The sequence below is a fragment of the Acartia tonsa genome, chromosome 15, assembly GCF_053477335.1.
Source record: "Acartia tonsa isolate MP-2025a chromosome 15, ASM5347733v1, whole genome shotgun sequence".
Taxonomy (NCBI): domain Eukaryota; kingdom Metazoa; phylum Arthropoda; class Copepoda; order Calanoida; family Acartiidae; genus Acartia; species Acartia tonsa.
Window position 1 is genome coordinate 20,431,901 of NC_137274.1, and position 11,504 is coordinate 20,443,404.

At 32.7% G+C, this 11,504-nt stretch overlaps 1 protein-coding gene and 1 long non-coding RNA gene across 2 annotated transcripts; both read right to left on the reverse strand.

Annotated features, from left to right (window-relative positions):
• Positions 1 to 576: 576 nt before the first annotated feature.
• Positions 577 to 4,465, reverse strand: LOC145306760 (uncharacterized). The gene is made up of 9 exons (XR_013875199.1): positions 4,326 to 4,465; positions 4,014 to 4,087; positions 3,719 to 3,807; positions 3,284 to 3,355; positions 2,937 to 2,999; positions 2,558 to 2,629; positions 2,186 to 2,248; positions 1,358 to 1,426; positions 577 to 828 (listed from the first exon to the last, which is right to left on the reverse strand). It is a non-coding gene; the product is annotated as an uncharacterized LOC145306760 (long non-coding RNA).
• On the reverse strand, positions 3,433 to 6,593 carry LOC145306983 (uncharacterized). The gene is made up of 6 exons (XM_080149324.1): positions 6,074 to 6,593; positions 4,851 to 5,788; positions 4,326 to 4,411; positions 4,014 to 4,087; positions 3,719 to 3,807; positions 3,433 to 3,453 (listed from the first exon to the last, which is right to left on the reverse strand). Exons 1-6 carry the CDS (start codon positions 6,486 to 6,488, stop codon positions 3,433 to 3,435), a joined length of 1,623 nt encoding a protein of 540 aa, XP_080005450.1. The 5' UTR covers positions 6,489 to 6,593.
• Positions 6,594 to 11,504: the final 4,911 nt, after the last annotated feature.

Sequence of the window (11,504 nt, forward strand, 5' to 3'; positions counted from 1 at the left end):
TCCCAAAAAAACATCCCATAATAAAGAATACATATTATAATCATAATAAATATAACAATTATGTGTTAAAAATGTGTTAAAATGATCTATATTACGTAATAAAATGAGGAAGATGAGAGGAGAAGTTGGAAAGAAAACCCCTAAAAAAGAGATAGATAATCCCTCATTTTTATTAAGTCACATGGATAATATCTAACACAATTAGGGTTTGTCTAAAAAGCAAAGTTTGAAAGCTTTTAGATTTATATTATTTATGGTTAGGCATTCTCAAATAATCAAAATTTTAAAATCATATTTTTTGCTAAAATTATCTTTATATCATATATGTTAAATAGTTTGAAAATAAAAAGTTTTTGTTAAAGGTATTTGCTTATAAAATGCATATATAAATACCAATATTTTGAAGAAGTTGTGCATTAATAATCACTAGCGGCTACTTCTAGGGGCACTTAAGGAGGGGGGAGTTGAATTGGATAACCCAATTTCTTATTATAGATTTTAAAAAGTATAAAAAAAATTGGGGGGGGGGGGGGTCCCACACATCAATTTTAATTTTAGTAAAGGTTTCATTTTCTTTCTAGTGGCGATTTCATTTGGAAGGGTGGTGGTACCCTCCCCCCAAAATAGTTATAAACCTTCCTGGGACCTATGAGAAGCTACTCTGTTAAGAAGAACCTGATAGGTTCAGTGGTTAGCAAGATCCTTCAATACAAACAAACAGACAACAAACATCCTTTTATTTTATTATAAGGATTTTAAAGTTTTTTAGGTAGATAATTTCAGTTTTTCTTGGTAACAAAAGCTTCTTTTTTTCAACAGACATTGATCCTGAAATGTAATAATAGTTATTTCTCGCATTGTATTATAAACAGCTTTCCGCGGATATAAAACTGATTTTACACCACTGGATATTAATCGGTTTCAAATGAATATGAGAAATAATTTTTGGAAATATACTTTGTTGTAGGGAAGATAATCTGTAAGAGTTTTAGTCTATTATAATGCTCCCCTTAAAATTTATTTTCCCCTTTAAACATTTCTAAAGGTGGAATGTTAAAAATAATCATGTTTAACAAGGAGTAAGGTATAACCAATAAGCAAAATAAATCTAATATAATATTTGGGGGGCAAATGGAGAGTTTATCAATTTTACGATGTGTTGCCCCCCAATGAGAGCTGAAAAATATGTATAGATTCCATAATTTTTATCCGAGTTAATTTTGTTATTGGTAAAAGCTGTGTTTAACATCCTCAAGAACATTTATAAATCAGAACTTATTTAGATAAAATAGTTTTGAAAATTATACAGACAGACAGACAGACACCCATCCATTTTGTCTTTTATAATTTGACCTACCTTAAAAATTGAATCATCAAAGTGTTGTCATAATTGAAATATCTAGTGATGATCATTTTCTTCTTCATCCTAAATTAGAAAAATAAATTATAATAATTATCATTGTATTATAGACAGCTTTCTAAGGATATTTAAACCAGTTTTGTTAGCCCTGAAGGGCGGAAGGCTTTACATAGTTTGTTAGTATGGCTTTAAACCTTTTCCAATCCAGCGAATATTATTCAGTTTGATGACTGTTTATTGCATTGTATTATAGACAGCTTTTCCCAGGTATTAAAATAAAGATCTAATTTTCATGTTTGTGGAAAATTGTCTCTAATTATTAGAGTATTAGAGTCTAATACTATGCTATATATATTTAAACAGTTTTGAAATTATAATGGAAAAATGAAAGGAAATAGCCTTCAACTGTTTTTTACATATTTTTGAAAAATATAATCTGAAACCTGTAGAATTATACTGCAGAGCTAAATATTCAAATATACCCCCCAAATAACTTTTTTGGGGGGATTTTAAAGTTTACCCTTTTACAGATAATTACCATATGTTTGAGGGGAGCCTTCACTCAATGTACCTTGTTGAGCAAGGATAATTCCCCCCTCCCCTTTCTTTTAAATAAACCTTAATAGTTTTTGTTTGTTTGTTGATTACTTTAGGTAAGGTTAGGTAGCCCCACAAGAAACCTTAAGTAAAGTCCCTGCAGGGTTAGAGCCAATCAGAGGGATTAGGCATTGTAACAAAATCTCTATTATTTTAAATTTTTTTTCAAAAATAAGAAGGAGTGCTCTACAATGACTTTGTGTGAAAGCACCAGGAAAGAATATAAACCTGTTCAGTGTTGGTCAAAAGAGGATCATTCTCATTCATATCTCCATCTCTCCCACTTGCAATCTGGATAATAAATAAATATTATTATACTATAGTAAGATAAAAAATTATTGACCAAAAACACCAAAGATATGGGGAAAATTTAATATGTAAATATAGCCAAAAACCTGCTTAAAAGCAGCCTGACCTCCATGGATGTTTTATTATTAATTGTGCTTCATTATAATGGGAATAATGACAAGAAGTTTCAGCCTTTTATCTCTAATAAGAGCTGAGAAAATCTTGTTTCTCCCACTTTATGACTAATGGAAAGACGGACAGACAGACATTTGGAATTATAGAGTAGGTTTGCTACTAGAAATTATTTTTTACCTGTTCAATATTCATTTTTTTGTGGTTGCTCTCATCAAGTTTGGGAATTTCTTCATGAACTTCTACAGTTACCTAAGATAGTATAAAAATAGCTTTATTTGAGGACAAAAGATTTATTGATTAATTTTCTTTAAAAAAAGTATAAGCTTTCTATCTCCAAAAGAAGCCAAATAAATCTTATTTCCCTTGTTGAAACCCAATTTCATCTGAAACATTACATACTTAGCAGAGACCAAGTATGAAAATCAAATTTAGCAAATCTTTACAAAACTTAATTTGTAAGCATGTAAGAGTAATTACTAATTATGATAGCATCATGAAGATACTCATGGACAGAAAATATATATAGAGGAGCATCATTATTGAAAATATAACCAACCTGGTTGTTGCCTGCCAAAAGAGGTTCATTTTCATTCAAGCCACTCTCTGCTACAGTTTCATCCTGATAATGAATTCATTAATTATTCATCAGTTTATTAATCCTTGTATAAAAGAAACAGGATGTTAGTCTGTCTGTGTGTAACAGAGGATCTTGTAAAAATATATGCTACTCCTTTGTAATGAAGCTTCTTACAGGTCTAGATATGTTTATCACTTTTTTGGGGGAAGAAAAACTATACAAAAATTATGCAATACATAATAATTTTGCTACTAGTATAAAAATTTATTTGGTAATAAAGAATTGCATATTTTTGACCAACTTCTGTTGTTAAACTGTAATATAACCTGATCAATCATAGACGCCTCTTGATGATTCATTTTCACTTCTGTTGGAGAAATATCATGCTCTGATACAACCTGATACAAAATTGAAATACAATGACATCAAATTAGACTCTTTGATGCTTGTTGTAAAATTTAAAGTTTACTTTTGTTCACTGATCCTTAGTGCTATCCTATCAAAAATTTCAATTTTTGTCCTTCAGCTTAAAATCTCATTATTTTGTTAAATTAGACTTTACTTCTCAGTAATAATACATACTGTATTGGGCTAAGTTTGTATTAAAGAAATAAAGAAAAGCTTTAATAGTAAGAACAGTGTCTGTTGCTGATCTTTAAATGTTTTTAGACATATATAATTAAAATTAACTATTAAGTAATTCAATTAATCATTTAAAATACCAGACAAACAAGTTCAATTAAGATTTATATTTGAATTACCTCTGCAATGATGACATTTCCTGGCTTCCTATTCCAAAACTCAGTCTCAACAGTTTCTTCACCATCTTCAACAAATGGATTCTCAATTCCTTAATGAAAAATATTTTCGTATTGTCAAACATAAATAGTTTTGATTCATGAGATTTAAAGCTGTAATAACCAACAACAAATAAGAACTATTGCCCAACTGTAAGGCTAAAAACTTATTTTTTTCCAGTATTTGACATTCTATCAGTTTACAATAAAAAACAATGACTCAGGATCAAGAAGTAAAATGTTCATTTTATTGCCATACCTTTATAATCCTCTGTTGAAAAATTGCAAGGGAAACTCCATGTGATTTTTTGTACATGCTCTTTGCACAACCATCTTAAGAAAATAATGATAGTGAGTTTTTTAAACTATATAGCAGGTTTTATTGGAGAAGAAGAAAATAACCACCGTCTCATAAATCTAGGATTTAAAAATATTAGTGTTACCCTTCACAAGTAATCATCTCTTTAAAGAACTGAAATAGCGTTTATTGTTGTAAACAGGTTTGACTACTTCAGCTTAATCTTATTTTAGTTAGCAATGAGGGGAGTAAGAAGAGAAGCATCTATATTACCTGGTATGAAAGGTATATTTTCCTTCTTCTGGTCTCTGAACTCCCAAGATTGTGTTCAATATGTGGATGTATTTGAAGTATATCAACTTAATAAGTAAAGTGTTTAATATTAATAATTATGGGGATTGATTGCAAGACCCTGTTTAATAATCATAAATGTGCCTGATAGTAAGTTTTTATGGACCAAGGCATTTTCTCCATTTCTCAGAAGAAGGTAAAACTTTCAATGTCTTTATTTATGGTCTGCTTTGGACAATGATTTGAATATTCACCTTACCAATGATGATCAGTTTTGATCTAGTGATGTTGAGCAAGAGCTAGTCATTCCCGGCCGGTTAGGCATGAAAAGATTAAAAAATGGCAACAATCAAATGGCCTCTCAGGGCCTAAACATTCAAGAATTGTGTAACTAACTTATGTAATCTGGCAAACCACCACCCCAATGGCCAAAGAGGGGGGGGGGGGGTTTAATTTACCCCCCCCCCCTCAATCTGTAAGGGTTAAAATAAAGGCTTTTTTGATTACCTCTGTAATTATACTGATTATCCATAGACAGTTAACTACAGCTACAATGATTCCAAAAGAGTGTTCTGATATGTTGCGGAAGAGATTGGGGAATATAAATGGAAGAATACACAGGAGGTTGTTCTCAATAAAAACCACCAAAAGAAACAAACATCTGCTGATAATATCAAACTTTGGGTAATGCAAATGTGTTCTAGAGTTGTATAGATTATTTAGAAGGAAAGTTGAAGATATGCAGCTAATGAACATCAATATTGGTCTCTTGGTTTTGTTATACAAAATTGAATATCCACTTATCACACTGTTCAGACAAGGAAGTGATTTCTTTATACATGTCTCCACTGTACTCTTGATGCGCGCAATTCTTATTTTTTGTAGAACAAATTCAAAGCTTTCTTCTGATAGCACTTTGGCAGTTTTCTGTTTCTTTTTCTTGGCTCTGGTTTCAAACAGGATTTTTATCAACATCAATAGAGTTGTGTGGGTCACAAGAAACAAACTGTATTTCAACAATCCACTTTGTTCCATTAGCATCAGAGTACAGAGGGAAAGCAGCCTTGCAATAACTTGACACAGAGCACCAGGCAACAAAACAAGCAATGACTTCATTTTTCTGCTAAAACTCAGGCCTGGTTTTCTAAGTCTCAATAGGGAACAACCATTATAAATGGAAATGACAGCAAATATAATCTTTCCACACTTGACTGCCTGGTCTCCAGGATCATAGTAATTGAAAGAGATGATATTTCCCATTCCTTTTATTCCTTCCAAAAACAGTTCAGTCCATGATACACAGGCAAAGTATGGAACAAGTAACCATATCATGAGTAAAAGCTGGAGACTATTTTCGACTGATGTTTCAATGAACTTGACACCAAGCCATAGCTTGTTTGACTTACTTCTTCCTTCGCTGTACTTTATTGGGTTGTCAGATGTACCTTTTAAGGTTGTATATGTTCTTAACTGTTTTACTTTATTCATAAAATTTAATCATAAATTTCTTAACAAGATAATATTATATGATTATTGAGCTGTTTTTGAATATTGTACACTATAGTACACATAAATATAATGCAAACAAAAATTTAGAAAATATAAACACTCAATACAATTGAAGTAATAAATGGAAAAACACAGGAATATTATTAAATATATCCACCACTCAATACTTTTCAAGTATTTTTGATGTAATACAAACAAGAATTAAAGAACATATACACCACCTGTCAAGTATTCATGAGGTAATACAATCAAGAATGGCCAGAACAACTTTGTGAAATATTGGAAGACTTTGAGAAATATCAGCTTTCTTTTAAGTTCAGGAAGTTTGGGTTTGAGGTTTTTATATTTCTCTTTTTCTTCATCAGTAGTAAGAAAGTTTTCATTTTTAAGTTGTTTGATTCTGTTGTACTCTTCTAAATCTTTGTTCACTCTATTTATCATTTGATCTACCCAGGTTGGATTGCTTATGATGACTCCTATAATGTATGTTAAAAGATTGGATAGAAGTATCACCTTTATGATATATCCAGCTATTGCATATTGACTAGTCACATCATCAACTGTACAGGATGTTTTGTTATTCACCATGAGTTCAACCCATGTTTCATTTACATTTTTAGAGTTATAATCCAACATTAAATTGAAATCTGACACCTAATTAAAACAAATTTTTCCAAAATGATTTTCTTCCATTTCATGGAGCAATCTTATGAAATATATATAGCCAAAAGTTTGTCCTTCTGTCTGATTATTTGTCCATCTTTGTGTCTGTCTAAAATGTTTCTATATAATATAGACATCTAAAAAATATTTCCCTTTGTCAAAGAGCATCCAGTATATAATTCACTTGGTAAAATTATAATATTACTGACACAAGAATTTTGTATAACAATATAATTTCTTCATCTACTTTAGGTGGACTAATGACATTTTTAAGGATTATGTAGATCTTTGACCCAATATTTTATAATGGTCAATGCTCTGAGGGACATCAAATTTCCATGAAGAAATGATCTCTTCTTATTGTAAGAATAGAGGGCTACTGTCACAAAATAGAGATCTAAAAATAACCCTATAATCAGCCAATTGTAAAACAGTGGAGGAAGACCTTGGCAATATTATTGCATAAATGGGGCAGGATTCCCATTTGATTTCAAATGATCATCTAGCAAAAACCAAAAGCATCATCTGCTTGAAATGGGACTTAATACTCTACAACCCACTGGTGGAAATTAGGTTAAATAGATCCAACAGATCCAACCAACCCTTTGATGGGCGCCGTGGCTCAGTGGTAACACACTGATCTATGGTGGTGAGAGTTTGAGTTCAATTCAATGAGTTAATCACACAACTTCACCTGGTTGTGTTAGAAGGGGGATTATTAAGTAAGTTTGGACACTCAATAGTCACATACATAATATCAGTACTACCATTATGCCAAGCTTCTCCGGAGAGCGCCATTTATTACAGTGACTTAATTTGGGATACCTGCCATACTCGGCAAAGGGTGAGGTAATAATGAGTAGCTCTAATGAGACAGCGGGTCAAGTTATAATGTGCTTGAATGTGGAGCTTTTAGCCCTAGTGGCTAGACAAAAGTGTCTTAGCCTACTCCATGACTACCTAGGCCCAAACCCTAAGAAACTATTGCTAATCAATCAATCAATCAACCAACCCTTTGATTGCATGACCTTTGTCTAAAAAGTCCTAACTGCGCATAGTAATGGAAACAGTTGCGCCTGTTTATGAGCAAATGCATTCCTCTTCCCTCTAGCTATTTATGTTGCACACCTGACAAAGCAGTAGTAGGAACCATTTGTAACATCTTTAGTTATGTTGAAGTGTTAGGCTATAAATAGTCCCATCTCATAGGATAAAAATTTATTTGGTAAACTATATCATGTAAAATAATATCTGCTTGTAAGAAGTGAAGCATATGAAAAAACATATACTATAAGTCAGCTATTAATTGTTGAATTTCTTAGGATAAAGCTTTCTTTGAGAAAACTGTCAAAAAATGCTGTCATATTGTTACAATGGTAAAAATAAAACAAAAATAAACAAAGATGTTTTTCTAATAGAATTCTTTAGTAAAAAGCAGTTACTGTTATCTGATTTTATTCCATATATTTGAAATTTGTCTTTCCTGATCCATTGCATATGGTAACATTGAACTCAGTATTATTCCAAATATAATGGAAATCCACACCTTTCTTTCTTTGTTGATCCCTATCTTGCCCAAACAGTCATTATTAATTTCTTCCTTTATTTGTTTAACAATTGATTGTTTCAACTCTTCATCAACCAGGTTTATTCTGGCACACTGCAGGAGAGATAGCTTGTTTTCATCATGAACTTCTCTTTCAAACTTCATAATTTCAGTAGCAGACTCCTCATCATTATTTTTGACACAGTTGTTTAAAACTGTGTCAAACATCTCATGTCCAGCTTTTCTTATGTGTAGAATTTCATAAACATCTTTTTTTGTCAATATGTTCTGACTGGTAGCCACCTCCATATACTGAAGGAAGAACATCAATTTCTCTTTTCTTTTATATTTTGTTGACAAACTTAGATGAGTGGCCAGATAAGACTTCAAGGCTTCTTTGGAGGGTGGTGGTCTTTTAGTTAGTGTTGGAATATAAGTTTCTTTCAAGTTATCTAAGTAATCCTCTAAAATAATTGTAAAGTTTGTATGCTTCAAAATTGTAATTATCATAGAAAAATATGGTAACCACAGGATTGCAACCATGGGATTACACCCAATGGGACTGCACCCAATATAATTGCTCCCGTACAGGATTTCACCCATGGAATTGCAACCATATGGGATTCCACCCTTGGAATTGCACCCAATTTTTTTTCTTCCATTTTCAATATCTAAATTTTTCAGGGGTGGGGTGACCACCCATACACCCCTAATTTTTTTTTCTTCAAATTTCAATTTTTAATTTTTAATTTTTTGGTTGGTGAGGTGACCTCCCACCCCTTAATTTTTTTTTTTTATTTTTAGTTTGTCAGGGAATAGGGAGAAAATAAAAAGTGAAAAAAAATTTGGTGGGTTGGGTTACCTCCCACACTCCCCTTAAAGTTATTTTTTTCAGATTTTTTTCTTCCATTTTCAAGTTTTCAATTTTTAGGAGGGGGGAGTGGGGTGAAAATGAAAGAAAATAAATAATTTTAGGGGGTGTGGGAGGTCATCGCGTCCCAGAAAAATTGAAATTGAAAGAAAAAAAAATTCAGGGGTTGTGGAAGGTCACTCCAACCTCTAAAAAATTAAAACATCAAAAATTGAAGAAAAAAATTTGTATATGAGAGGTTACCCCACCCTCTGTAAAATTAAAAATTCTGTATAGGTGCAATTCCATGGCTGGAATCCCATTTGGGTGCAATTCCTTGGGTGCAATTGAACAGGGTGCAGTTCCATGCGGATGCAATTCCATGTGGGTACAATTCTGTGGGTGCAATTCCATATGGGTGCATTACCAGTAATCGGAAATCATTATATCATTATGCAAGTTTAAAGAAGATTGATATTTCTATTATAACATGTCTAAATCAATGATAAGAGCTTTTCAACAAACCAATCATAATCAAAGAAAAGTTAAGCTTTAATAGGATATTTTATTTTATCTTTCTTTCATAAATTACAAAAGGTTTTGCATTAATCAATTGCTTTTGATAATTTCAAATGCAAATAAAGAACAATTAGAAATATGGTTCATGTTCATATTTTAAAATCAAACAAGAAATGCATAAAAAGTATAATTGTTATTCTATTCTATGATTTAATTTTGGGTAATATCCTCTTAGAATTTTTTTTTCATTTTTGAAAATTTTAGTTCCCCCCCCCCCCCCCCCCCAACAGAAGTATGAACTCTGGCCGAGTTGCCATCTCTAATCTGCCTAGTTGCAGCGCTCGGCCCCCTTGCCTGCCTAGCCGCAGTGCTCGGCTCCCTAGCATTTAACCTAAAATAGTAGTTCTCTGTTTTTTTTTTGGGGAGGGGGGGGGGGTAGATATACCACACTTTTCTGGGATCTTGCCAGATCAAGTATCAACTGTGGGGAATACCAAAGGATGACTCCATGCAAAATTTGAGCCTGATCCGGCCAAAACCGGCCGTGATTTTATAAAAAAAAAATGTTTTTTTCCGGTTTTTAGGGGGTATCTGTAAATCGATTCAGCTGGAGCAAAACCGGTTAAAGATACAAAAAAATTTACTTCACATGAAATTTAGCCAATGTAATTGCCTACAAAAATGTACTTCATCATCACCTTGATTGGACAACTCTTTCCCCTCCTAAATGTCCATTAAAATCTCGGAAACGGCAAAAATCGTTAAAAATCACGACTTCGGCGGCGAATAACGGCTAAACGGTCAGCCGGAGGCGACTCAAACATAAGTAAAGAAATGTCCGCCTCATATATTTGTTCAACATCAAAGAGATGCTTGAAGTCTCTAAAACGACTCATTCCCCTCCTTTAAGGGAAAAAACTAAAAAACGTGATTTTCAAAAGTATGCCCACTTCGTGGGTGTGGGGGGCACTGAACCCGTCACCCCAGGGTCACCAAATATAAAGTCTAGGCGGCCCACAATGCTGAATTTTCACCAAGTGAAAGTCTTGTGTCATTATCTCTTATGAGAAAAAAGTTATTAATTAATTAAAATTTCAAATTGTGATTTTTTGATGGATTTCTTTGATGAAATGACAGGCCAGTCAATTTTTAGGCCATTTTTTGCAGTTTTTGGCCCGTCACGCCCAAACGGTTTGAGATAATCTCACAAGACCTTTTGCCCAACCTAAGTCTGGTTATTTGTGAGGTCTAAGAAAAAAAAATCCTGGATTGGATGAAGCACGACATTGCTGCGCGCCATCAAAAATCGCTGGTCGGCTCATTTTGCCCCCTCAAACCCTCAACTTGTGCCATTTTTCTGTGTAAAAATTATTATTATAATCTTTTGCATAAGTCTGATTTTTTTCCCTAGACCTCACAAATAACCAGACTTAGGTTGGGCAAAAGGTCTCTTGAGATTATTTCAAACCGTTTGGGCTTGACGGGCCAAAAACTGCAAAAAATGGCCGGATCAGGCTCAAATTTTGCATGGAGTCATCCTTTGGTATTTCCCACAGTTGATACTTGATCTGGCAAGATCCCAGAAAAGTGTGGTATATCTAGGAGGGGGGGGGGGTAGGGAGGTGTTGAACTCAAATTTTCCAAATTGAAAAAAAGTTACTTGTCCTTTGAATTATAGATTTCAGCTGTCTTTCATATGAATAACAGCTGATAACTTTCTATTATATTGACAGAAGTTAACAATTATAAATTAGCTTTACAGCTAAGAAATTACAATTCTAAATATGTTAACCTGGCTTAACTATCTGATCTGACTCTACTCCATTATAGATGAAGTATTCCAAACACTCAGCATGAACATCACGGTAAGATGCTTTATAAACTGCATTGTCTCCTAAAGTTATATGAAACATTATACAAACAACAAATCTTAACTTTGCTTTCTGATTATTTACTTTCTGTATTTTTAAAGATTATAATCATTTTCTCAAGTCTTTTCTACAATTAGTTCTGGCTTTAAATTTTTATCAGATTTCAAAATTAATATCTCTTTCCTTAAAATCAAAATTAAAAT

Bases quoted from the DNA above. Each gene is read 5' to 3' on its own strand.
- LOC145306983 (XM_080149324.1), bottom strand. From the start codon at position 6,488: ATGTTGGATTATAACTCTAAAAATGTAAATGAAACATGGGTTGAACTC. The intron at 4,088-4,325 runs GTAATATAGATG...TATTTTCTTAAG, and splicing joins AAATATACCTTTCATACCAG to ATGGTTGTGCAAAGAGCATG. The intron at 3,808-4,013 runs GTATGGCAATAA...TTTTTCATTAAG, and splicing joins TTCAACAGAGGATTATAAAG to GAATTGAGAATCCATTTGTT.